General features: G+C 37.2%; 1 protein-coding gene across 1 annotated transcript in view; it reads left to right on the top strand.

Annotated features, from left to right (window-relative positions):
• LRMDA (leucine rich melanocyte differentiation associated) overlaps positions 1 to 27,196 on the top strand; it is a 639,303-nt gene that overhangs the window by 524,432 nt on the left and 87,675 nt on the right. The window contains exon 6 of the mRNA XM_054382558.1: positions 17,996 to 18,080. Coding sequence (XP_054238533.1) covers positions 17,996 to 18,080 — 85 coding nt within the window. The remainder of the gene's footprint in view (positions 1 to 17,995; positions 18,081 to 27,196) is intronic.

Genomic DNA, 27,196 nt, shown 5'->3' on the forward strand with positions numbered 1-27,196 from the left:
AGATTAGATTTTCTGCCACAACCCCCATCTTCCATTTCTGTATTAATAGATTAAGAAAAAAGAAAAAGGACAACTAAACCAAAACCCCACCCAAAGTATTCAGATAATTTATGTAAATTCATGGGGATACAACTCAAAGAGTTTATTTCTCCTCCCCCCAAACTGTTACTGCAAACAGATACCATAGCAATAGTATATTTGCTGTTTCTATGTAAGGGACATATTTGGACTATGATCTTGAAGCACTTGTCAGATTGGAAGAAAGTGATCTGAATATGCCACGCTGGTCTTGTGGGCAGTACAGAGCTGAAAAACATTTTGTGTCACAATTGTGTCAAAGTCTGCTGAGAGAAGTTCACAGATACTATTACTACTGCAAAACTGAGGGGGACTGGGAAGGGCTTTCAGAAATGCTGTTGTGCCTTGAGAAACCATTGTCAATGAAGAGCTGCAGACAGTGACAAGTATTTATATTTGCTTGGTTAGCTCAGTTTTAAACTCACAACTTCTCTATTGATCACATGGAAACAGTAATTTAGGAAAAAGGTGACTCCTTTTATGTAAATGCAGTAGAACCTAATCTAGTTGGGGATGCCCATGCTTGCTGCAGCAGGGTTGGACTAGATGACCTTTAAAGGTCCCATCCAACCCGATGGATCCTATGATTCTATGAATAATTCTGGATTATTCATTTTAAATCATTGTTTTGTGCACTTGGTTGTACTCCAGACATGAATGCAACATTGATTTGTAATGCAATAAAGCAAATACAGCAGATGTTATTTTGATTTAAAGGTAAAATAATACAAATTCAGTGTGGCAAATGTTCAGTGAATTAAGTACCACTGAACAGATTTCATGGAGATGAGAATTTTGCCCAGTGCTCTGTGACCTTTTTATTAGTAAGATAGAACATAAAGTCATTAGGGTTTAGTGCAGGCATCTGATACTCCTTTAAAGTATGAGGGGAAATGTTAATATTGTTGTTGTGTTTGTTTGTGGTACAACAGTTACTAGGACACTGTGTCCTAGAAAGTCGCTGGGAGACTGAAGAGAAAACCGAGGGGGACATGGCAAGTGATTTCTTAGAAGACATAAGTTACGGTGAGAAATTCCAGGAAATTTTTCAATCTTGGGTAGCCAAGGGGCCATGAAGAGGAGCTGATAACAGTATGTCAGTGGCACGTCCTCAAATGAACAGCAGCATAAGGAGTAAGATCCAGACCTTCCATCTAATGGGCAGTGGATATGAAAAGAACTAGCTGTTCTTACTGAAGCTTACGCAGTAAGGGTAGAAAGAGAATTTTAATGACATTAGGACTATTTCCTAGAACTGTGACAGACCATGCATAGGTAACAGATTGTTAGCCAAGACTGGAAGTGCTCAGTACATGTCAGCTGTGTAAGTAACCATAGTAACAGCTGAAACCAAGAAAAGTTCAACAGTCCTGTAAGTGAGCAGTTACTCTGTGTGACAAAAAGCCCTCCTGTCATCTCTGCATAGTAGTATGTCCTTAGGTTATGCAAATTTGGAGGAAGAGTTTCTAGAGCTGTTGTCAAGTGTTTTCTGGATTTTATGGATAGGGACCACTAGTTAGAGCATTTGTTCAGTGGGAGAATGGAGAGCCTCTCAAAGAGACAGAACCCAATGCATTTTAGGACACCATTAAGCTCTTCACCTTGAGAAACAGAAAATTCTCACTTATCAGTATTTTACGGCCAGATTGAACTCCAACATTACACACACAGAATTTGAAAAACGACTTTTTATTCTGCTGTCTTTTCTCTCCTGTCATGCAGAGTGAAGGTCTCTTCCAAATAAAATTTTTAAATGGGCATCACTCATTAATAAGTTCAAGAAAAGGTACTATAAAAATTGGTAAAGTCAATTGTAATGGAGCTTATCTCCATTTTGTTACGTGTTTCTGATCTATAAATACAGTCAAGAAGTCTCAGACAGCTCTGAACTACTTTACATAGGAAATTAATTTAGATAGAGTTAACAAATCCTGAAGCATTAGTGCTGCAACAGTGTTTGTACTCCAGTTTTGCCTTTGTGGTTTTTCTTTTTAATAGATTTATATCATATTTTCCACAGCTGTATTTGATTGTCTCACCCTTTAATGATATCTAATGTCTGCCATTGTTTCTGGTTTATTTTGATTCACCAAAACCCATATAAATATACTGATGTGAGACTGCTCATTGAGCACAGTAGTTTAGTGCTTTTGTTATAAGTTCTTTTCTCTGTTCATTAGTGAAGATCCTAAAATGAATTCCTGTTACTGTGGTTGATCATTCTCATCAGTTTGTTTTCTAAGCAGGTACTTTACAAATTAATATTATATTATTTAATCACATGATTTATATTCCTCAAATTCAGGTGTTTGTTATGTATTATGTTGTGTAAGTCATAAGGCCTAAATGCTCTTTCCATTACAACTCAGCCTTAAAATTGGCTATGATATTGCCTTATTTTGGCTATCCACTGTGAAATCAAATCTGAATGCAGACACACTTTTGAAATGTTGAGCTTTCAAGACAGTTTTACATATTGACAGGTGGTAGCTGAAAAGCCAAAAGGACGAGGCTCTTTCATACATGTTGAGTCTTCTGTCCGGGAAAGAAGTCATAAAAGAGGCAAATCTCACTTTATAAACACATGAAGATTTCATCCTGCCAACTGTCAGAACATGAGGGGCTCACTTCTAGTGGTGATCCAGATGTAAGCCACTTCAGAGGGTACATTTTCTGCCTCTTGCTCCCTCCCCACTTTCACACCCCAAAAACTATCAAAGTTGATTTTCAGTCAGGTCATCAACTCTGTAAAGGGAGACTAAAGTGGGAATCTCTGACAGCTCTGACCAAGCTGACAGTGCTCTTGGTGAGTATTTCTAATTGGAACACCGGATTCATCTTTACCTCTTTGTTTCCTGTGAGCATGCTCAATTCAATATGGATACAAACTTGAACATAGAAGGTTTCATCTCAATATGAGGATAAACTTCTTTACAGTGAGGATAATAGAGCACCAGAACAGGATGCCCAGAGAGGTTGTGGAGTCTCCTTCTCTGGAGAATTTCAAAACCCACTGGGATGCATTCCTGTGCAGACTACCCCAGGTGATCCTGCTTTTGGCAGGGGGCTTGGACTCGATCTCTGGAGGTCCTTTCCAACTTCTAACATTCTGTGATTCTGTAATATTATTTTTCATGTCTCTGGAAAACGTCTTTTTAAGGATTGCCATTGTAAAACAGTGCTCATATTCGTATATTATTGTCTGATGCACTGGACTTGTTCAAATATTACCATGAGGATACAGCACCAAACTCTAAGGCAGTAGGCCTTTTTTTCACAATTGTGTTAGAGATTTTTTTCTTTTTTTTTCTCATGACTAGAAATACTGTAAAAAATCCCCACTGGACAGCAAATTGAGTTGCATATACATTGCTGTATACATGCATATATACAAGCTAATTCATCAAAATTATTCCTAGAAATACTAGGATGAATATCTTATTCCAGTTACTCTTATGATGTTTTCTGACTGGAGCTGTGTTTTGGTTTGATTGGCTTATTGGTTGGGGGTTTTTGTGTTTGTGTTTAGTACCCTCTAGAATGTTCTGAAGGAAATGATGTTTCCACAGCAAGCAGTACCCACACTAGTTTTGAAATACAAACCATTGATTAGACTACCTTTTCCACTGGCAGCTTTCCTTACATTCTGAAATCCTTGAAAAGACACTGTAGAACATGAAGCTATCACATGAAGCTGATTTTGTGTTTTTCCAGCCTCAAGCTACTTAACGCACAAAATTTTGTGCCTGTCAGACCAGGATGTGTTACAGCACTGGTGAAGCCCAGTCTGTTAATTGCAAATGTTTTGTGCTGTGTGTGATGCACGGATTTCTTGGAAATAGGTTTCCCTTGGCAGTATGCAGTTTTACAGTATAGTGAATGGAATGTTGCAGAATAGCAATTATGGCAATAAGGAGAATGCACAAACTATTGGAGTGAACGCTTTAATGCTGATACATTTTTTTTCTGATAAAAGCAACTCAGATAAGAGAATATTCAAGTTATTGTAGCAATTAGTTTTTTAAAGATGTCTATTGATATGAAATGTTTCATAGTAGGGAAAAAAAAATCACATCTCTGTGGTAGAATACAAAGTTTATTATATTTCTAGACTATGTTATCCTTGTCAGCTAGATTAAAGCATTCTCCTAGTTTTTGTCCTATATTACCATAACAAGTGAGGAAATAATGTAGTGTTGTTACACAGAGCAGCTTATAAATTTTGACATAAGTGTGAAAGAAATCACTTGAAATGTGAAGCAACCAAGAGGAATAATTAGGAACAGCAGAATGATCTCAGTAATATGACAACAGTTTCTAAAGCACCCAACAGGACTGAAATCATCAGGTTTGCTTGACCTATATCTTTAATAATACAGCTCATTGCCCTTGTATTGAAGCTAGAGGGTAGGACAAAGTATAAGCTTTATCATGTTTTAGGAGAAATTGCAAAAAGTTTATTTATTAACACAGCACAAAATGGCCCGTTTCTATGATTACCAAACAGGAAAGCAAGTTGGGCCACAGTTCACCACACAGAACACTTTATAGTCAGGCTTGGCTGGCAAAAAATATTATGTAACACTCAAATAAGATAAATGGCTGCATTGGCAGTGGAAATAACCTTCTGTTTAATTAGAAAATAAGAGCTATATGGGACAATAAAAATGGTTACTGCAGTCCTCAGTCACTGTTTAATAAATATGATAGTGCTGAAGATAATGCTAAGTGTTATTTATTTGTGCAATATCACGGGCTTAGTAATTGTTCATGTTCTTGATAGCTACTCTGCATGTAGAATGAGTCCATTTCACATTTTCTTTGTTTAATTCTTAAAAAGGAAAGATAATTTTAAAAACATTTAGACTGTTTTTAAAAGCCAAAGATGTCTGATCAAAGTTCATTTACCTTGCAGTGGTGCTGTAACCAAACTACTGGTTTTCTTAGTTTACCTTCAGGATAATTAAGCTTTGAAACTAATTGTTTCATAGTCCACTGTAACACTGTCTGGATTGTATATCTCTTAGGTTTCTACTTCTGTGAAAGGAGAACATAATTTGAATTTTTAGATGTCCGTTTCATCACATCTATGTTTATAATTAGTATAGTTCCGTGGTCTGATTTTCATGTAGTTTTATGTTCCTTTGGCTTCATTTGGAGTTTTGAGCACTAAATGTGCAATTAAGTCATACAGGGCATGTTGTACAAGCCTGATGATTTCAGCGAAGGCTTCCCTCTCAAGGGAGTAGTTTTTATGAGTAAATCAACCATCAAATCGTGTTGTAAGACTACATACCAAAAGTTTCCTTTCTCAGTAAAGCATACTTATTAGATATGGCCATTGTTCTTGATTTTGTGTGTTTAGGAATGCACACGTACTTATCAAATGCTTGACAAAAAGGGTGGTATAGGATGCATTTTGCAATATGCTTTTAACAATCTTGGTATCCTGGCCCTATTGCTTTTGGTCACAATATTTCTATTTTGAATCTGCAGTAAGTACAGGGATTTGAAAAAGGATATCAAAGACTTTGCTTGGTTTTATCCAAGGGGAAAATTCAGAAGATGTTTCATCAACAGGTTTTAACCCCTCTTTCCTCCCCTACTTCTCCCCTCCCCTCAAACGTAGACTGTATGTCAAGAGGCAAAACAAAACAAACCCCTTTTTCTTCACACAATTCACTTTAAGCTTCAAAATCCTCCAAAATCCCCAATCTCCTTTTGCAGTCTGGTTCCCACTCTCCAGCTTTCCTCATCTCCCTCTAAAAGAAAAAAGCTCTTCTTTAAGGGACTGATAGGTTGTAGAGCGATGCTTAGCAACAACATTCCTGTGCCTTAAGTAGCTGCAAGCCCCTAGCTGAACCCTTTGATGTGACTGTCAGGGCAGATTTATTTTGTTTTAGCACATTGTCTACTTGTCCAGATGTATCAGGAGATAAAAAGGAGTCATGTTTACACTCTTTTTGGGAGGGAGGAGGAGGGGGTGGAGATGTAATTAAATCGCATTTTTGATGAATCTCTGAGAGATTGAGATGAAGAACAGAGGATCTGGCTTGAAAATAGACGGGAAACTCGCTTTCCTGCCCTAACACCTGACACTATAGGAAAATGAAGTGTAAATCCATAGCACAATGTGTTGATTTGGTTCTGCTGAAGCCTTTGACTTTGTGTTTTCACTTGTGCTGGTAGTTCATGAGAGTCTAGAAAGGCCTATTAGAAAGCAGGAGCTGTGCACCATAGACTCTTTCCTGTGTGTCTTTTTTTCAGAATTTGTTTGCCCAAATTGAAAATAACTTTTTTTTTTTTTTCTCTAATATGTTAATGTTATAGAAAGCATATCCCAGAGCCTCTGGCTATGGTAAGTGGCTGTCAATCAAATACTTAAAAAAAAAAATGGAGCCTCAGTGATCTTGGGTAAAGAAATGTGCAGTGTAAGTCAGGCCTTGCTGAATTATCCTGGAGAACAAATACTACTGATAAATCCATTTTTGTTTATTTGCTTTTAACTTGCACATTTAGCAATACCATTCTGAGCTCTATTAATAACCTGTGGTGTGCAGTGACAAGCCTGATCCCGGCATTCAGTATGCTGTTGGTATGCCAAGTGAATAAAATGCTGGTTTTAATCTGCCATTACAAAAGTTACTCTATTTGCATTTTAAATAGGTTACACTACAGCACCCCCTTCTGCTAACTAAATAGTGTGACAAGAGGTTTTAGCTGCAATTTCATTTTATTCCCACATGACAGAATGAAGATGCCTTGAAAGCACTTTTAACCTTCCCATTTCTTAACTCCTGTCTATTCAGCAAAGAGATCAATGCAACTCAACGATAGTCATTAAACTACTGTTATCTTACAATTTTTAGAGTCAAGTTTTTGCAGCATTGTCCATGCTCTGAAAAAATGAAGCAAGCAGTGTGCAGCACAATGAATAGCAAACGTTGCAAACAATTATATATGGTCAGTGAAATGTATGTTCAGTTCTGCATTCCTCTGTCATTGATATTATGTAACTGATTTACTTTATGTAACAGTTACAGAGATTGATATAAAAAAAAAAAGCTGTTTCTAGCTTTCATTTTTAAGATCTATACATATCAGATTGACAAAAATTTGAAGTTATAATATCTAGAAACTCAGTATTATTCTAGCACTCCTTCAGACCTGTTGGGCAAAGAGTGAAATGCACTAACTTTCATTTGGGTGTTGGTGAAGTGGGAACTTAGAAAAAGGTTAGCATCTGCTGGCATCTAGAAGTTCTTTTGTGTTTTGCTTTACAAGGCACTTCAAAGAATAGTTGTCTAAGACAACTCAAAATTCTCATTTTTCTGGTATGGGGTATGACAAGTGCGCTTTATTTTACTAGCATGTAAACCCCTTGAATCTTGCTGCGTACATGTCTGTTCCCAAAAGGCTGGTAAAGTTGTTGGTAAGGAAATGAAAGATAAATGTATGCTTCTTTCTTACACGTACTTTCTCAAACTTGGAGCAGGAGTCAAGGCCAGTAGATTTTCCTTTATTGCTTTATACCTTTTGGGAGTCTTTTGCAAATTCCCTGATTTTCATTAATACAGTCTAAGAGACTGATATTATAATAATGCCATTTAAAAATCTCTTTTAGGGATGAGTATGATTTAGCATCTTTGCATTTATATTCTAGTGTGATTTTTAAATGGATGATTCTTATTTTAAAATCCAGCATTAAGTTTTACAGTGAATAGATTGCCTGTTGGATTGTATTAATGACTGCTCTTTTCACTCACTGTTGTGTTGCTAGAATATTTAAGTGCTTCTTTAGGGAAGATTGTGTTATCTTCCAAAATGGTAAATACTGAGCCACTTGAACAATAGTAAGGTTTAATGCATCACAAATGAAAATATTAGAATCTGCTATATGATTAGGGAAAGGTGGTAATAGTGATGTCTCTTATGTGCCTTAAATTGTAGGTAGCTAAGAGATGATATATAAAAAATATATGCAAGACAAATACCATGCAGTAAGAAATCAGAGTTTTATCTGCCTAGCTTGAAAAAAAAATGCTTGGAAGATGCTAAAATTCTTGGCTTTGGAGTGATATAAGTTGAAAAATAATGGTCTTGGAAGTCAAAAAACCTAATGGGTGTTTGTGTGCTCTGTGTTACAGTAGAACAAATCAATTCAGACTCCTTAGATACAGTCATTGCCTTGTGATTATATTTGTGTAAAGTCTTGGAGCCTTTGATCAAAGAAAGGCATTTGCGACTAGGTCTAATCCAAGCTCTTTAAGGTGTTTAACTTGCACAGTGGGGGAAGAGGTTGATAACAGCTGGGATTTAAATTTAGTTTTGCTGAACTTTTGTTTTGAAAGGATTTCTATTATACACTGCTTCCTTTTCCATACAGAAGATGGATCACTGAGTAAACCTAAAGGGGAAAGAGGATATGGGAGGAAATGGGTGGGGACTTGGAATTAATCTTCTGAAGAAAAATGTTTGATCAGCGAGTAGGAGAGGATGAAAACCTCTGATGTTGACAGCAGGCAACTTTCTGACTAGTGTGTGATTGACAACTTTGATGCTTCAGTGGGGAGTGAGTGTCCAGCCGTGCTCAGGCATCCTCTGTCTGTGGGTGGTAGTGTTAATAATGTGGCAACTGGAAAGATTAATTGTGGACAAGCAGCAGGATTACGAGGAGGGCTTCACAGGTCTAAGAGGAACAGTGGTTGGAAGGCCTCTGATCTGTCAGCCCAAAAGGAAATTAGTTAGGGCAGGCTGGAGCAGGCTTTAAAAAAAAAGAGAGAGAGAGAGGAGGGGGAGAAGGAAGATGGAGTAATGGGAGAAGGGAAGCATTTAGGATATTAAAGCAAAATGAAGAGGATATTGAAAAAGGTCATAAGGGGATGAGGCTGATGTTCTTGAAAGACCTTAATATACTACATTCTCTTACAGTATATGCAGAGTTCAGCTTGCTTTGGAGGGAGCTACAAAATGATTTTTGTAGTGCATAGAGCTGCCACATTTGGTAAAGCCTATTACGTGTTTTCAAAATGAACCTGAGAATAAACTCAAATTAAGAACTTTCAAATACATCTAATGCAAAATACATAGAAGAGAATTTGCTTAAACTTTCCTGCAAGTGACTAGCTTCTATGTGCCTTACTTCCCACCCTTTTTGGTAGAAGTAGGGGTTTTGCCAATAAATTCTGTGTTACCATTAAAGAGACCATTCATCATGCTTACTAATGTTATTAATCAAGATACACCACAGTACTCTTAAAATGAGATCATTTTGATAAATCATGTATGACATGAAAAGACTTTATTCCTTTTAAGTGCAATTTAGACTGTAATTTTTTTCCTCATTTATGATTCATGGGAGAAACATGGATAAAATTCCCTTGCACATTTACACCTTATCTTCAGTAATAATTCAAATCTGCTCTTAGATGAAAAGTCAAGGTCTGATTCACCAAAGCTGAATGCCAGCTCATTATTTTCTGGCATTCAGTAGTCCAAAAATAATGTCCATACATTAGGTGCTTGTCACAATAGTTGAATCTGGCTGCACACCAGACATATCGATTACACTCAATTAAGCCTAAATGCATAAGAATTATGTAATGTTCATTTACATTTTTGATCCTGTTGCACCCTGCGTTCAACCTTGCAATTTAACATTAAATGAAAACCAAAAGGTAAAGGAAATTCAAGGGAGAAATGGTCATCTCTCTTATATGAGAATAAGGGAAACGTAGTCTGAAATGCCTTGAATCTTCTTAAGATCACTGCTTCTGTTAAATAAGCAAAATTGGCTCAAATTCTCTTGTTAAATATTATTGGAAATGGAAGAGCAACCAAAATATAAGATCACTATTCTTGTTGTCATTATGGTATGATAATTTGCCCTACTCTATTAATGGCATCACGTATGAAAATATGCTGCTAAAATGTCCAGAATGAATATTTGCTGAGTTCAAAGTCACACTTTTGGTTACAGATGAAACACTTGTGCTGTTCATTAAATTTTAAAATGTCAGAAATGGGTTGCACTCTTTTATGCTAACATAGGTATTAGGGTTTTTTTTTGTTTATTCTTATGTTTAGAAATATAAAAATGAAATATCTAGTAGAAAGATTTAATTTGGAAAGTAGAGTCAGTTACATTTTACTCTTTCATAAACCATGATTCAGAGGATTGGCTTGTCTGAACTATGGTCTCCCCTTTACTTCCTTCATAGCAGCTGAAAGTATTTGATGGAGCATGTGTGGTTGCCAAAAATAGCAGACCATTTGTATTTTTGAACTGTTGGTCTCTTACAAATTTGTTTTGATGCAGCAGATGTGCAGTATATCCTGATACTACACAGTATGTTCCCTTACTAGTATCATGTAAATACTGGGGGGTTTTATTCCTTGGAAAGTGAAATTTGAGAATTAAACAAATGAAACTTTTCTTTGGTCTAATTAGATTCCCAGACTCTTCAGAGCCAGTTGCCAGTGTGTGACTGACTTAATTTTCTTGTAAATACTACAAAGATTGTTGTGGGTTTTTTTCCCTTCATACTTTACTTTGTGTTTGCATGCTGCAAAACCATGCTTCACTTCCACATCATACTAAAAGTTATGTGCCACAGACTTAGAAGGTAAGACCCCTGAGGATTTTTGGAAAAATTGTTATTATTAATATTAGATTAGTAGGCAAAAGAAGCATAAAGCAAAAAAAATCTCCTATCCTTTCAATACCAGCCCTTAATTTCCTTCGTTGTCTCATGAATTCTCTTATTATTGATAAGAAAAAAAAAAAATCAACCAAAAAAACCCTTGGGAAAAAGACTCCCTATAATTTCCTAGCAAACTTTTTTTAAAGTAGATCCTTCTATAAAATAATTTTAATGACATATTAATTCAGAGCATTCAGATTGTATTTATTTTCTTTATTAGGACTGGTTAATTTACTACTTTCATTTCTTCTAAAAATGGCTGATGAAAGAAAATAATTCAGATCTTTGTGACATTCAGCAAAATATGGGAAGCACAATTTAAGACATGAGATTGAGGCAAAAATGTCCAATGCCATCTTACCCGGTAAGATCATAGAGCAGATCCTCCTGGAGGCACTGCTGAGACAGACAAATAACAAAGAAGTGAATGGGTATAATCAGCACAGCTTCACCAAGGGCAAGTCCTGCCTGACAAACCTGGTGGCCTTCTGTGACAAGGTCACAACATTAATAGATGAAGGCCAAGCAATTGACATCATTTACCTCAACCTGAGCAAAGCCTTCAACACGCTTCCCGCATGACATCCTGGTCTCCAAACTGGTAAAGTCTGGGTTTGATGGATGGACCATTCAGTGGTAAAAAACTGGCTTGATGGCCAAACCCAAAGAGTGACTGTCAATGGGTCCATGTCCAAGTGGAGTCCCTCAGGGATCAGTATTGGGACCAGTCTTGTTTAACACCTTTATTGGTGACATGGACAGTGACATTGACTCAGCAGGTTTCCTGATGACACCAAGCTGTGTGGTGCAGCAGACACACTGGAGGGAAGGGATGCCATCCAGAGGGACATGGACAGGCTGGAGAGGTGGGCCCATGACAACCTCATGAGGTTCAACAACACCAAATGCAAGGTCCTGCATTTGTGTCAGGGCAATCCCAAGCACCAATATGGGCTGGGCAATATAGACTGGCTTGAGAGCAGCTCTGAAGAAAAGGACTTGGGAGTGCAGGTGGGTGAGAAGCTCAGCATGAACCACCAGTGTGCACTTGCGGCCCAGAAAGCCAATCACATCCTGGGCTGCATCAAGGGAAGCATAGCCAGCAGGTCAAGGGAGGTGATTATTCTCCTGTGCTCGACTCTGGTGAGACCCCACCTGGAGTACTGTGTCCAGTTCTGGAGCCCCGGTTACAAGAAGAATCTGGACATGCTGGAACGTGTCCAGAGAAGGGCCTTGAGGATGATCAGAGGGCTGGAGCACCTCTCCTGAGAAGACAGACTGACAGAGTTGGGCTGTTCAGTCTGGAGAAGAAAAGGTTCCAAGGAGACCTTATTGTGGCCTTCCAGTATCTGAAGGGGGCCTACAAGAAAGCTGGGGAGGGACTTTTTAGGCTATCAGGTAATGATAGGGCTAGGGGGAATGGAACGAAAATAGAAATGGGTAGATTCAGATTGGATGTTAGGAGGAAATTCTTTACTGTGAGGGTGGTGAGACACTGGAATAGGTTGCCCAGGAAGGTGGTAGAAGTCCCATCCCTGGAGGTGTTTAAGGCCAGGCTGGATGTGGCTCTGGGCAACCTGATCTAGTGCGAGGTGTCCTTGCCCATGGCAGGGGGGTTGGAGCTAGATGATCCTTGAGGTCCCTTCCAACCCTAACAATTCTGTGATCCTATGATTCCTTCCTACCTTCCCAGTTTCCATAAAATACTCATCTGCTATGTTCTTCCCTTTTTCAGTACCATGGTCAAATGTCTAAAACCAAATTTTAAATAAATCACTATTCTGTGCCAGGTTAGGAGGTCATCTTAGTAAGTCTATAGAGATCAGGCAAGCTAAGATACATGTTTCCACCTCTCCCCCTTAATTAAATTGACTGCAGATTTAGTAAAGGCTACTGCTAAGTTGTAGTTAGCTGTGCTTGGCTGTGGGACTAGGGGAATGGGGGAATCCCATTTCTTCAAAGAAAACTGTCGCTCCATATAAGCAGGCCATGTTGCCTGCTGGTTTTCCAATACATTTGGATCATTTGGAAACTCAAATCTAACCCATTTGGAACCTCTAGCCTAGTTCACAGCTAGGGAGAAGAAAGCAAGACCTTTTGTAACCTGTCATATATAGTGGTCATGTCAGGTCCTAATTTTGCATATTTTCTGGTCTTTGTCCCTTATTTCACACTTTATCCCTTTCTTTCACTGGATACATGGGTCCTGAGTTCACAGAAAAGCAATTACATTGTAAATTAAAGCTATTCTTCCCTATCTGTTCCCTAGGATGGAATGGCTAATGGTTTATTGTTGCTTTCCATAACATTTTCTGCTATCACAAGGCTTTCAAAGACCTCATAGTGAAATCAAGTCCCCATTGTGCTTGGTGCTCTGCGAACTCATGGGCAGGAATAGTCCCTCTAAAGTAGTGGTTTGATACTCTCTGCAAGCATGTCATAAATTCAACCCCAAATGAATGCTTTTAAATCTTTTTCTGCTAGAAGGCAGACTATGTTCATCATCGCATATCTATGCATGTTTTCTATATGCATATTTAATCTGCAAACAATTTCTAGTCAGACATGTCTAAAATTTTGGGAAGATATCTTGAGGAGGAGTTCCATGGAAAGCTGTTGTACATTTTATCACAATGTGAACAAATCATGATGGTTCGATATGTCCATGGGTTAAGATATGTAAATTGCTGCCACCAGCGTTACAAAGTAGTTGAATTGGCACTTTGCACTGTGCTTATTGGTACATACGGTACACAGATATTTGGTCAAGTTTTCAAAATATATATAAATTAATGAAAACTGTTGCCATTGTGTCTCTTGGGGAAGATATGTGTGCCCAAGAGATCCAAAATGTGTCCTTCGCCTAAGTATGGTGGTTATGCAGACATTTCTTTAAATCATAGTAATACATGTATTGGTTGAAGTATGGTTACGTTTAAGCATTGAGTGCATTTGAAACAGAATAAGCTTATTAGAAAAATGTTAGTGTGTACATAAAAGGAGAAGTTTTTCAAAAGCAAGTACGAATTGATTCTTTACGTTGGAACTATACTGCAGATTGTTCCATTAATACCTTTCCGGATAAATGTTTCTGTCAGTTTGAAAAATAGATAACACAGTGATTTCCTTCATTCCTTACTGTAGTTTTCCTGTGGGTACATTAAAAATCTTTGAAAATAAATCATACTTTATACTAAATGCAAGTTTTGTACCCAATAATGTGATATAAACCATTGGGCAGATCACTGCAATGTCACAATATTGTTTTCCATCTTTATTTAAATGTAAATCACTAAATGAAAAGCAACAAGCTTTCAGATTGCTAAGGTCATTTCTCTGTGACCTTACTAGATGACTTTGACAAGTGTTAAAATTGTGATGAATGAAAATAAACAATAGTATCATAGAACATAAGAATTCTTGATAATTGTAGGTCAGACTTAGAGAATGAGTATCAGGCTGTCCCCAGGAAATTTGCATTTTCATCAGTTATCTGGAAAAAAAAAAAAAGTCACACTATGAAATGCTGGAGATTTGCAATATTCCCATACTAGATGAGAAACATGCTGCAAAAGAGAAATCCCAAATCTTTCTAAGGTAACAGATACAACAAAATCTTTAGTCTCTGTCTTTTAGCTCCATTATAAATAATATTTTAATTATTTTGATTTTTGTTACCACATCTAATTCTGCACTCTACTGTTTCTCTTTTGGATGTCTTGATCAAACTGAGATTTCTCTCTGTGACATCCTCTGAAAATATTTTGAAATTAAATGTATTTAACTAAGAAAATCTTCCTTAGCTACTTACATATCTGTTGAAACAGTTTTACTTGCCGTGTCTTTCCATAATTGTCATGTATCTACTAAACTCTCATCAGGAACATGCCAACATGCTGCTGTTCTTCCTGTACTGTAAAATTTGTCAGGCATAATCCTGAATGGCAGCTGTGTACAGGTGTGTAAAGAATTTGTGGTATGCCTTGGAAATGAAGGTCAGTATGAGAAGAGAAATACTAGGATACAAACATAAGCTGTGAGACACAAATAGAAGAATATCAACTAGGAAGATGTATTAATGATATTACATTATAGCATTATAGCATACATTAATGATATACATTATAGCCTAATATTAAGCCACATCTTACTCATCAAGACAAGGAAAAAAAATCCTAAACAATTATCATCGTTTAATTATTCAAAGTTAAGGTTTTGGGGTTGGGGGTTTTTTTATTGGTTTTGGGGTGGGGGTTTTTTGGTTGGTTGGTTGGTTGTTTAGGGTTTTTTCCTACTGCTACTTAGTGCTATGGTTTAGTTGATTAGATGGTGTTGGGTGATAGGTTGGACTTGATGATTTCAAAGGTCTGTTCCAACCTGGTTAATTCTGTGATTTTGTGATTCTACATCTTCAGTAATTTTGATCTACATGGTTTGAAAATCTGTTACTCTTTACAAACCATTTGTTTAGTACCAAATACAATTCTTAGCTTAGACAAAATGTACAGGTCAATATGAAGACAGATACCTCAACTGAGCAAATGTGTGGTTATGTGCGTAACTTAGGCTGTGAGAGGTCTGACTTTATTTGCCTTGTAATTTTCATATCTTTTATTATAATATGCTGCAAAATCTGGATGATGTTTAATGCTTGCAAGAAAACAAGCTTCTCCTGTAATAATACAGTTAAAATTTCTTTGCAGATCTGTTTTCTATAAAACTGAATCTATGACCCATTTTATCCAGCTCCCCTCAAAGCTATTTGTAGTTATCTTCCACTGCAACAAAAACTTCTGATGCATATGTCACCAGAACTTGAAGACATAACTGTCACATGTCAATGTTGTCACTGTCAAAATATTCCTGTGAATATTAAGAATAATACAGTCTATACAAATCTCTTTGGAAAACAGCTCAGGGCCAAATGTCAGTATGTGGTAGGGAAAACAAATGGTTGTCTTTTGGCTGTTGCACAGGCTTACTCAGAAACATGATTCAGAATTCCAGCCAGTCTTTGTGCAAAACAATCCTAAACCTGGATGATATTTCATAGAATTAAAGTTACTCTAACTGAATTCTTAGCTCAAAGATAATGAGAACTGTTCTGTATTTGACAGGGAATTATATGCTGTACATAAAATAACAGCAAAATACCAATAAACAAACCCTCCTGTTCTTGCTTTTCCTAAAATGGGAAATAAAGCTAAATTGCCCCTTCACTCCAATATCCTTTTTAGAAGCTCTTGAATTTTGCTCACTCAGTATTATATTGCTGAAAAGGCAGAGTCTCTTCCAGTAATTTTAGGAAAAGCTATCATCAAGCTGTCAACAGTCTAAACTGAGATTAAAAGTACCAAAGAGAAACCTTCACTATTATCAGAGTCCCAAATAAGTACTGTTGAATAGGCAGATAACATCTAGAGAGTACAGTAAGAGAGCACTTATTCCCCCAGCTTTTGGAGTGATTTACAGAGATGAAGTCTTATGTTAAATTTTAATTCTTGTTTTATCCAGAACAACTTGGCTCAAAGAAAAGATTTGTGAGCAGATGCATATTCTTGGATTTCATTTGAGATGTCATATTGCTGGGTGTTAGGGGCATCTGCCTCATCTGTTCACTAAAATCAAAGTATTACTGACTGTAGTTGAAGGTGAGAGTTGTATCTATAGCATTACATCTCTGAAAAGAAGGTATCCTGAGAAGAATATATTATGACTGGTGAGTAAGTGGTGGCAGAATTTTCTAGATTTTTATTCATATTTGATAAGTACCGTCCTTGCCATTTAGGCAAACCTGTCTCTTTTAAGATGTTTCTTTTGACACTTCATGTGTCTTCATGTTATATGACCTGATTTTGGTAAGGACAGAAACGGGACTATAACTATGGTTTGACATAGAAATTGACAGTTGGTCTCCAACAGCAAAAGCTTAGTATACTAATCAACTCGGTTACTTACCTCTTAACATTTTAATATACTGTCATCTAGGAGTCCAACAGCTATGACAAAAATTACTTTCTAGGTTACAGCCTTTAACAAACTATTACCATGATTAATTTTCATTGTTGTGGATTTCCACTATTAGGCTGGAAATTAAGATTTGAATTGGAATTTAAGGCTTTTCTTCTCTGAAACATTACAGTCCCATTTTACACTTTTATCTTAGCCAGGCATTGAAAACCTGGTTTGAATTAATTTAAAAATTTGAAATGTATAAATTTTGAGGATATGATTAACTGGAAAATAAGAAACAAGGTTGAGGCGGATTCCTTTGACTGACTTTTGTAGGTTATAAGACAATATATCTTAAGGGGAGAATCTGCAGAGAAGATAGCTACTGATAAAGATTCCTTTTAGTAATTTATCATGAGTTCACCATCCCTACATTTAGCACACAGAACAGCAGAATCATGTTTTTCTTAGTTTTGAAAAGTATGGTATCTTAGCTCAGCTTCATATTTTCTGTCTCCTTATATGCAGAGATGATGTGTCCACATCATCTTACACGTGCTCACTTCCTTCAGGTAAATATTAATTTGTTTCGCCAAAAGGAACATTTTTATCATAGCCTGTGGACAGAATGTGGAGCAAGCTAGGCTGCTGGTGGGCTAGCAGCTGTAAAGAACCTTGATGGTGAGAATGCCTCCCTGCTTTGTGTTCCTTAAAGATGACTAGCTTCGCAGCTGCGAGATAAGAGGTAGGGAGGGTTTTGCTGTCTGGGAAAGTGTTCTGGGAACCAACTAGCAGGAAAGTATAAAGGTATTTAAAACCAGGCTTTGTAGCCATTAAAGAGCTGGCAGTGCCGGCAGTTGGTGGTGCAAACGCTCCTCGTCTCGGTGTGTTTATTGCCAGCGGCCGCGGGTACCGGGGAGGAGCCTGCGAAGAGTTCCCGAGAAGCCCGGCCGGATTCTCCGGGGTCTGCAACAGCTTATAATAGCCCAAAGATTTTCTGATAAAGACGGTAATTTTCTGAAACCATGAGCTGAACGAGAATATTATTTTAGCAACGATGCCTAATATCATTGTACAAACTCATGTGAATACAACTTCCTTGCAGGATTACAGGCAGCCTTAATAAAAACAAATTAATCCCCCATGGCAGGTGACTCTCTGCACCTGTAACCACATCATAGCACTCCTCTTGCAGCTGTGTCTTCTTTATGTAATCATTGGCTTCCAGTCAAAGTGCTGATAATACTTGTTTTATCACACAGGCTTCTAGTGATGCTGCCTCTACCTCTCCAGTGATGCACTATACACCTCTGCCTTCAGGATCCAGAGACCTCACCAATCACAGAGGTAGGAACCAAACTTGTGTTGGTAAGAAGTGCTGGAGAGCAGTAAGCTTTGCTGTAAGGCCTTCTTTATATTAGTTACTGCTGCGTTGACACTTTACAGAGAACTCTGTGCCTTTCGAGCACTAGGTGAGAAAGCAAGACCTGTCAAGACTACATATTTTAACTCATATTGAATAGAATTTAAATGTAGTCTACTGGGAAAGCAGATAAGTCTATGGATAATAATGTTCAGGGAGATTTTTTGTGTATGAGAGAAAAATATAACAAAATTAGAGTACTTCAATATAGCTAAGTAGATGATTATATGCAGCATCAGTAATTTAAGAGAATTTGTGAAATTTCTAATATTTGTGAAGAGAGAGCTTTTTGGCAGTTTAACAATTATAGGGATGTAATTTTGATATGTTAGTACGTTTTCATTGCAATAAAAATGGATTATTCTCTGTTTTTCGACATTAAAAGTGGATCGCTGTTCAATTTCCTCTTCACCAAACCTTAGAACTTAAAAAGCACCTTGGGCAAATTCTCAAATTCCTTCTGCATATCTATGGAGCAAAAAAGTTCAGGAAACCAGTGAAAAAGTTAATCAGTCAGGAAGAGTACATTCCAAGCTTTTTTACCTTTGTTTCTACAAAGGAGAAATTTGTAAAGCTTGCACTATTTTTCAGTTTAAAGCCAGAGCAGTAATACTTTTATTTATTTCCCACATTAGACATTGATTCCATGTTGATCATGTAAACCATTTGTGTAGAGGCAGATTTTGTATTGGATACTGGAATCAAAGTCAGTCTTGCATTTATGAATTGATGGTAGCTTAGTTTTAATGTGTTCAAATTCTGCAGATGTTCAGAGAATTGAGGCAGTGTTAGTAGAATGCCTTATTACTTGAAACCTGAATGAATGAATCAGGCAGGCAATGAAACTGAACAAGGGTCTGTGATTCAAGTGGGAAGGATGAGGACTGATTAGACTTTAATTTGTTGCAACCTCTATCACAGTTGTGCCAGGATTAAAGACGAGTGAATCTACATCCTGTGTCCTGGTCTTGGTATAAATTGAAATGATGTGGTGGAAATCAGATGTCCTGAAAGTGCTATAGTGTGTTGTGTTCTAATGCTGAGTTCACATAGTGACTGGTACTTTTTAACGCTCCTCCCTCCTCCACCCTCCCCTCTTTCCCAAGATATGTGCTTTGGCTTTGATTTTCAGGTAGGCATATTTGCTTTGAGGTTGGATATCTGGTATTGAATTAAATGGTTAGTGTCTAATAAGACAATAAATAGATTGACAGAATATTGTAAATGCCTAAGTTTTATAAAAATATGTAAAAGTATAATTAAAAGCCAGACATACTTAGATGTGTTTATTTAGATGATAGTAAATTAGAAGTGAGGCTTCATGGCTGATTTGGGAATCTGACTTGGCAAAAGAAATGCCAGTAGTATTAAGCATCAAAACTTGTGTGCCTGCATTATTGATTGACTTCTCTTGCAATAAAGTAATTGTGTGGCTCTAGTCTTGTTGCAGACATGTCCACAGGGGACATGTCCATATGCTTTCAGAGCTGGAGCTTACCAGGTTCTAAGAACCAGTCTTTGCTAGGTTTGAGAATTCAGCTCCCTTGCTATGAAAGGGGGAAATTATATTCCCAAAGTTATCAGTTTTTCACCCTTAGCTGTTCACACAGTTCTTTATTACTTGTGTCTTTGCTCTTCCGAGAAATATTCTGCTTCGTATGCTAAACGTGCTGAAAATTTCATTGGTGATTAAGCACAGTTATAAATAAAGTGAATGGAGAAGAATGTCATCAAAAAAAAAAAAAAAGGGTAAAATTTGCCCTAAAAGAGGCACGAACCAATAAGTTTTTATATATGTGTGTGTATATATATATATATATATATATAATATATTCACAAGAAAATTATTAGGAAAACTTTCCAAACTTCCAGCTTTTGTAAATAAAGCCTGGAACAACCTGCTGGCAGGGCCCATTAATTCAATCAACTCCTTTTGCACAAAGGAAAATCTCTAAGTTTACAAGCCCATAAAAGACTAATTGGACTCAATAGGAAAATCTTCATGGAAAGAATGAAATACTTAAACATGCTATTTTAAGTTCTGGATATCCTTTTTCTTTACTAAATGCTTTCAGTGCTGTAAAAAATGATTGAATCAGCTGTTGCATATGTGAATATTGGCAGTTTTCAATGCAAACTGGAAAGAAGAACGCTTTCAGTTTGCAAGTGCTCTTATTTGTCCCTGGAGAAATTTGTTTACTAGAATCTGAAAGTCTGGCAAATGGTTTGGTACGGCTATAAACTGATTTTGGGGGGGGCTGGAAGGGGGAGCAGGAGCAATGTGTCTGAATGGTAGTTTGCTTTGGACGTTTTCTCACACTATTTAGCTATGAATTTGCAGGGAAAACACAAGCATGGGATTCTGCATGTATTGCACCATACAACATATAGTCATCCTGTTCATGTATACAGCATATGATTTCCAGACAGTATCTAGTCTTTTTAGATTGACTTCATATTTTGTATAGATGATATTCAGAAATTGTGAAAATTTTCTTCTCGCGTTCAGAACCCACGGAAACAGCATATGACAGTGAGGCATCAGCATGGAGTGATATGGAATAATCACTGTAAATATTATATCAAGTATTGTGATGCTTGAGTATATAAGTACATGAAGAGAGCAGTAAATATTGGATATGAGCTGTTTGGAAAAGTTACTTTGCCTTAAATTATTTTATTGCTTAGACTAGGTGTTTTAGGTTGAACCATTAGTTGGTCCCACTATACAGATTTGTTAGCAGAAAATGTATTGCCCTTCTGTGCAGGTTTTGGGTACCTAAACAGCAATATGACTTGATTCCTTATGACATCAAATTCCTGGCCAATTAGGCAAACCTTCCAAAGTGGTAATTTTATAACTAGCTTTACTTTTGGTGTGATTCCATGTCGACAATCTCAAACTCCTGAGGGTTTTTCCTTGGTCTTTGTTAAACTAGCATTTTGTATTTAATTTTATATAGTTTTGGTCACCAGGGATTTGCTTGTATGAAATGTGTATAATACTCTTACCCACATAAAACAAATGGGTTTAAAGACTTATCCTCCTGTCATACAGCATGCTTCATTTATTTTAAAATTCTGTTGTTTGTATTATTCTAGGTGGTGGGGTTTTTTGATGGAGGGGGAAAAAAAAAAATCAGTAAAATGGGCCCCACCTTTCTTTCTGCTTGTCCAGATATATCTTTAAGAAAAAAATACCAGTTACTTATTGTTGTTTTTAAATAGAAATGGTCATGCTTCCAATACACAAAAATAATGAAGTGTAGTATATTTTAGTAGAAACTTGCTCCAAAAATTTTATGTCATATTTTTTTAGTGGCTTGTATGTACGGTTCAGATACCCTTTTGTTCCTTCTCAACAATTTATTAATTGTGTATATATATGATGTCTTAAAATAGAGCTTTTAATTCTTTTGTGTGGTGGGTTGCCATCAACTTCAACTATGTCAAGAAATTTTGAAATTGTAATACTTTAGTTTTAAGGCTGATTTGCTTGATATGTGGAAAAACGTTCCTCACCCTCCATTCCTTCAGTTTGTGTATTCCTTTTTCATAATGACATCTTTGGTAAGGAAGTCCCTTTGTTATGTGTAAGCATTCAAACTCAAATTGCCTTCTAGAAAGAACAGTGCTTTCCAGTTGTTGAAGAAAATAGTAGTTTATCATTTTATCTCTTGAGAAGCAGTATTACTAAATCATGACTCTCATGAAAATCGGGTTTTCCCATATAGAAAAATGTGCTGGATGCCCTTTGTTTAGACAGATATTTTATAACATTGTCTATTACCTGATTTACTTGAAAACCTATTCATTTGCCAAGCCATTTGGTTTCCAGTAACATTTTAAAAATTACTCCTTTTCTTGTGCTTCTGTTTCTGGGAAAAACAGTGGTAAGTCTGCCCCATAGCTTTCTGGTAAAAGGAAGAAGAAGCAGTTTCCATTAAGAACTAAGCCTGTATTTATCTAAGTAGTTTTTAGAGCCTTAGCTTGGATTTATGCCAAGGTTTAATAGTTCCAATCTATCTGGCTTGTAAGAAGTTCATGAACAATTCCACTGTCCTGTTTTGGTGTTTATTAAGTTAATTAGCCAAGTGTTATGGTATACACAGACATTTCTCATTTTATATTTGAATTATGAACACCCAAACGAAAAATTGTTATTTATTCTACCAATATGTTTGAGTCAATTGACAGACATATTATTTTCTGACACAGTCTAATCTGAATTTGAAAGTCATAAACTGCATTCAGAAGCAATGCCCAGAAATCCAGGGACAAACAATTTTTAAGCTTCCTATTAACTGTCTGAAGTTGATTCTATAAAGCATTTTTGCACAGAGGCAAAGAGAGTCTTCTTTTACAATTTATAATTTTCTCTTTGGAGTGAAGATCTTTGGAAACGTTCACATTCCTAAGCAAGCAAAAGCCTGCAGGCATATAATCTGTTAGAGAGACACCTAAACTTGATCTGTTCGGTTTGTTGGTGTTTTTGTTTGTTTGTTTGTTTTTTTGTGATCAAAATTTAGTGTTGAAGGAAAAAGCAGAGTTTTTTAGAGAGACAGAGGGAATAATAATAATAATAATAGTGGCAATGTATGAAAACCCCAAATTATCCTCCAAGGATTTACCTGTTCTACCTCAGTTTGCTCAGCCTGTTTATACTTTAGAAAGAAACATTCTTCAGTTCACTTGCCACTAATAATGTCTATTGTTCCTTCAATAATTTGATCTAGAGTTTTCAGATAATGCTTTAAACTTTCTGAAGTAAAATTATAATATTGACATGCACTTCTTAATAATAAATGTTAATACACCAAGTCCTTATTTTTGAAGGCTTTCAACTCAATACACATGCACTCTGAAAAGCCATGCTGTCTTTAAATCACTGACATAAAAAGAAGAGGAAATCAGTTTGCATAAAAACTTACTTACTTCCAGAAAGATAATTATCCTGTTTATATTATCATTACCGTCTTTGCTGTAGTGGTTATTGACACAGTTGTTAGGTGCTCATTGTGTTTTCAAGCCAGAGGCTTATTTAGAGTTTGAAATTGATTGCTAGGAAAGTCACAAAGCAATTTATGTAGCAACTTATCATAATTAGTTAGTTTTCTTAATGTGAACTGCACTTTATGCTTATCATTGATTTTCCTGTGTATCTGCATAAAGCAGCTCATTGTACGCTGTCCAAAAAGATAATAATAATTGTAATAATAATAAAAAACAACCTGTGGGTAGTAGTTTATCATTCAGTTAATCTAAGGAATCTTAAACAGCTTTTTAACAAAAAGTGTCTGTTTATAAGAACTATTTGCTTTAACTTATCTAATAAATAAGAATAGAACGAATAAAAAACCTGTAAACAAATGCAATATATGGAAGCTCTGTATCAGGCAGAGATGCTGTGAATAGTGAGAAATTTTATTTGTTGGTTTACCTTAGGTGTCCTTTGAAAACACCCTAGTTTTTAAGCTGCATGATGTTATGGTAGTGATAGACTGCATATGTCTTAGGTCAGGATCCTTCTGTCTATGAGATGAACAACCTTAAAACAAACAAAAAAAGTTCACAGTAGCATGGAACAGACAAGATCATATTTTCCAAGGGCAGAAACACTCAAAAATAAGCTGTGACATTTCCTATTAATGCCAGGAAATAATGTCCCAGCAGTGAGTTTTGCTGCGCTCATGACTTTGCCTTAAGAGGAAAGGGTAGAAATTCACTTCTTTTGGCACTGTGGGAGAATACTAAAATAAGGAGTTGGTTAGGGAAGAAAAAATAAATTAAAAATCTCATTTGACTTGGTTGTATGGAATGAGAAATCGGGTTCTAGTGCCTTGCTTCATTTTTCACAGAAAGCATATTGATGGTACAGATGAGTTGCCAATGTGAGAGAAGACTTGGCTAATAAATGATTTTGTTTTCCTATCTTAGTTTCTCTTACTTAAAGGATTTTGAAAAAGAAAATCTCTCAGAGGTGGATTAGGGTCCTTGGAGTCTGGAGGTGAGAGAGGGTAATGTCAGATGTTTAAAGAACTCTGATTTTAGCTGTTCCTGGTGCACTGAAAGGCAAGCAAGGCCTTTCTCACAGCCACTGCTAATGACCCCTGCTTGTGTCTGTAGACCTGCTAAACCTTACACATGGAGATGAGATGAACTGTGCTGATCTTCAGTGATGCAGCTAATTTCGTACCTCTGTTATTTTACACTTCTAAGCTGCACTCTAGTTTACCATGTCCTCAATTTTTCTGTTATGTTTGCTTTCTATGACTAGATGGAACGAGTGACAACATGTATGTGAAGTACTAGAAAGCACATTCCTTTCTAGAGGCAAATGCCATGAAATGCTTCCATCTGATAACAGAAGCCCACCTGTGTTGGCATTTGCTCTGAGTCTGCAAATGTGTTAGACATCTGTCCCAGTTCATTGACACACAGTCAAAAATGTTGCCATTCAGAGGAACTGAGAGGTTTGGTAGACATACACATGATCTATTCAGCTTCCAGCTGTAAAGTGGTTTTTTCATTGGACAGTAATGGAAGAGCTGATTAAGGAGTGTCTCGTGTAGTACCTTTCCTTAGCCCTAACCTATTTGTTTCCTGGAATAGACCCACCATCAGTAGCTGTGGGTTTTTTTGGACCAGTTTACCTCAGTTGCTCAGTAGTGACAGTCTCTGCCAGTACCTGTGTATTTTAGTCTAAAGAACAAGACTTTGCCAAAAGTGGATTAAATAATGGTAGGATTTGAGTGTGACCTTGGCTAACACAGTTCAAGAAATACATTTTCTGGGTCATTGGATTCATGTTCTTCTTGTCACTTAGAAGGTCAACAATCGTCTACCTCAACTTCAGCAACGCTTTTGACACTGTCTCCCATAACATCCTCATAGGTTAACTTAGGAAGTGTGGATTAGATGAGTGAAAAGTAAAGTGGATTGAGAGCTGGCAGAATGACAGAGGATTGTGATTAGTGCTGCAGGGTCTAGTTGGAGGTCTGTAGCTAGTGGTGTTCCCATGGGGTCAGTACTGGGTCCAGTCTTGTCCAGTACCTTCATCAATGACCTGGACAAACGGACAGAGTATACTCTCAGCAAGTTTGCTGATGATACCTGCAGGAGTGGCTGACAGACCAGAAGTATGTTCTGCAATTCATTGAGGCTGGGACAGACTGGAAAGTTGGGCAAAGGTAAACTCTATGAAGTTCAACAAGGGCAAGTGTAGAGTCCTGCATCTGGGGAGGAATAACCCTATGCAGCAGTACAAGTTAGGGGTTGATCTGCTGGAAAACAGTCCTACAGAAAAGGATGTGGGAGTCCTGGTGGACAAGTTCACCATGAGCCAGCAACGTGCTCTTATAGCCAAGAAGGCCTGATGGTATTCTGGGATGCATTAAGAAGAGTGTGGCCAGCAGATCAAAGGAGGTTCTTCTCCCCCTCTACTCTGCCCTGGCGTTGTAGGTTAAGAATTAATTGTAACACCATAGAGATAGAAGTCCTCCAGGGGACTAGAAGGTCCTAAGAGGGAGGCACAGGATATTGTAATTTGTTGTTCCATTCCCTTTTCCTGTATTTCCCTATATAAGGAGCAGACTTTCTGGTCAGCTCTCCTTTTCTCTCTGGATGTAGCTGGGTGTTCGTACACACCACTGTTTTGGCTACTGCTGAGCCAAGAACCAAGGCTGTGCTTTTCCAACATTTGCTCCCCCATCAGTAGGCTGAGGGATGGGCAAGATCTTGGGAGGGGGCACAGCTCGGCCAGCTGACCCAAACTGACCAAAGGTGTATTCCATGCCATAGGACATCAGCTCAGATATAAAAACTAAGTGACAGAAGGAAGAGTAGGGACCGTCTGTGGTGCTGTCTGTCCTCCAGAGCCATTACTATGTGTATTGAAGCCATGCTTCCCAGCAGCAACTGAACATCGTCTGTTGAAGTATAGAGTAAAATCTTTGTCTGCTCTTGTTTCCGTGTGTGACCTTTGCTTTTGATTTTCATCCTGTTAAATTGCTTCCATCTTGACTCACAGGCCTTTGGTCATATTTTTCCTCTCCCCTGCCCACCTAAGAAGAGGAGTGGTAGAGTGGCTTTGGTGGGCATCTGGCCCCCAACCAGGATCAAACCACCACAGCAGACTACTGTGTCTCTCTGGGAATAAAATATGTCTCTTTCTCTGCAGTAAGATTTTAAGAGACAAAAAGAGAGTAATTAAGTTGTTAATGAAATTTAGATTAAAATTTTATTAAATATATAAGCAGTTGGGCACAAAATTCCCATTCTGCATGTAATGGGAATGAATTAGGAGACTAAGATTTAGACAGCCTTTGTCAGCATTTTATTTTATTCTAGAGACTTTCATTTTTCCACAGTGTACATTCCCCAAACTGACTCTTGAAGATCTGATCGTTTTCCGTATTTTTGCCACTCTTCCCATAATTTTTGAGGTTTTCATTATAACTTTTCCTGTATTTGCCAAAATGAACCTAGCAGCCTGGGCCCCAGTCACCCATACAAGCATGACATCAGAAGCAATATGATTAATGAGGAAAAAATTTTAACTTCATATTTCTCAGTAGACTAGAAAGTATCTGATGTTTGGTAACATAGCTCATTTTGTCATGCTATCAGTAAGAAACCATGACAATGCTCAAGCTCCAAGCAGTGTGGCTATAAAGTGGCAGAAAAACACAGAAATCCTTGGCTTCTGTAAGTGGAAAGTTGGGATCCAAAACCATAAACCCATCTAAAATATTTAGGCAGTTAGGAGAACTAATGATGCAATTAATCTGAAACTGGCAATTAAGGGGGGAGGGGAGGAAGGGCAGGAGGAGGAGGAAAAAAAAATCTAGTGAATTTGATACTTGGCCTTACAATCTTTTACAATAAAGAAGTCCAGTCATGAGCCACAATATTAAGGCTCTTCCAGAGAAACTGGGTTCAAAGCACACAAAGTGCTGCGCAAATACAGTCTCTCAAGAGATCCCCATGTTTAGTTAGCACTACAGCTTAGCCTGTTTTTGCAGGAGTCCTCCAATTTTAT

Source organism: Indicator indicator, chromosome 7, assembly GCF_027791375.1.
Source record: "Indicator indicator isolate 239-I01 chromosome 7, UM_Iind_1.1, whole genome shotgun sequence".
Taxonomy (NCBI): domain Eukaryota; kingdom Metazoa; phylum Chordata; class Aves; order Piciformes; family Indicatoridae; genus Indicator; species Indicator indicator.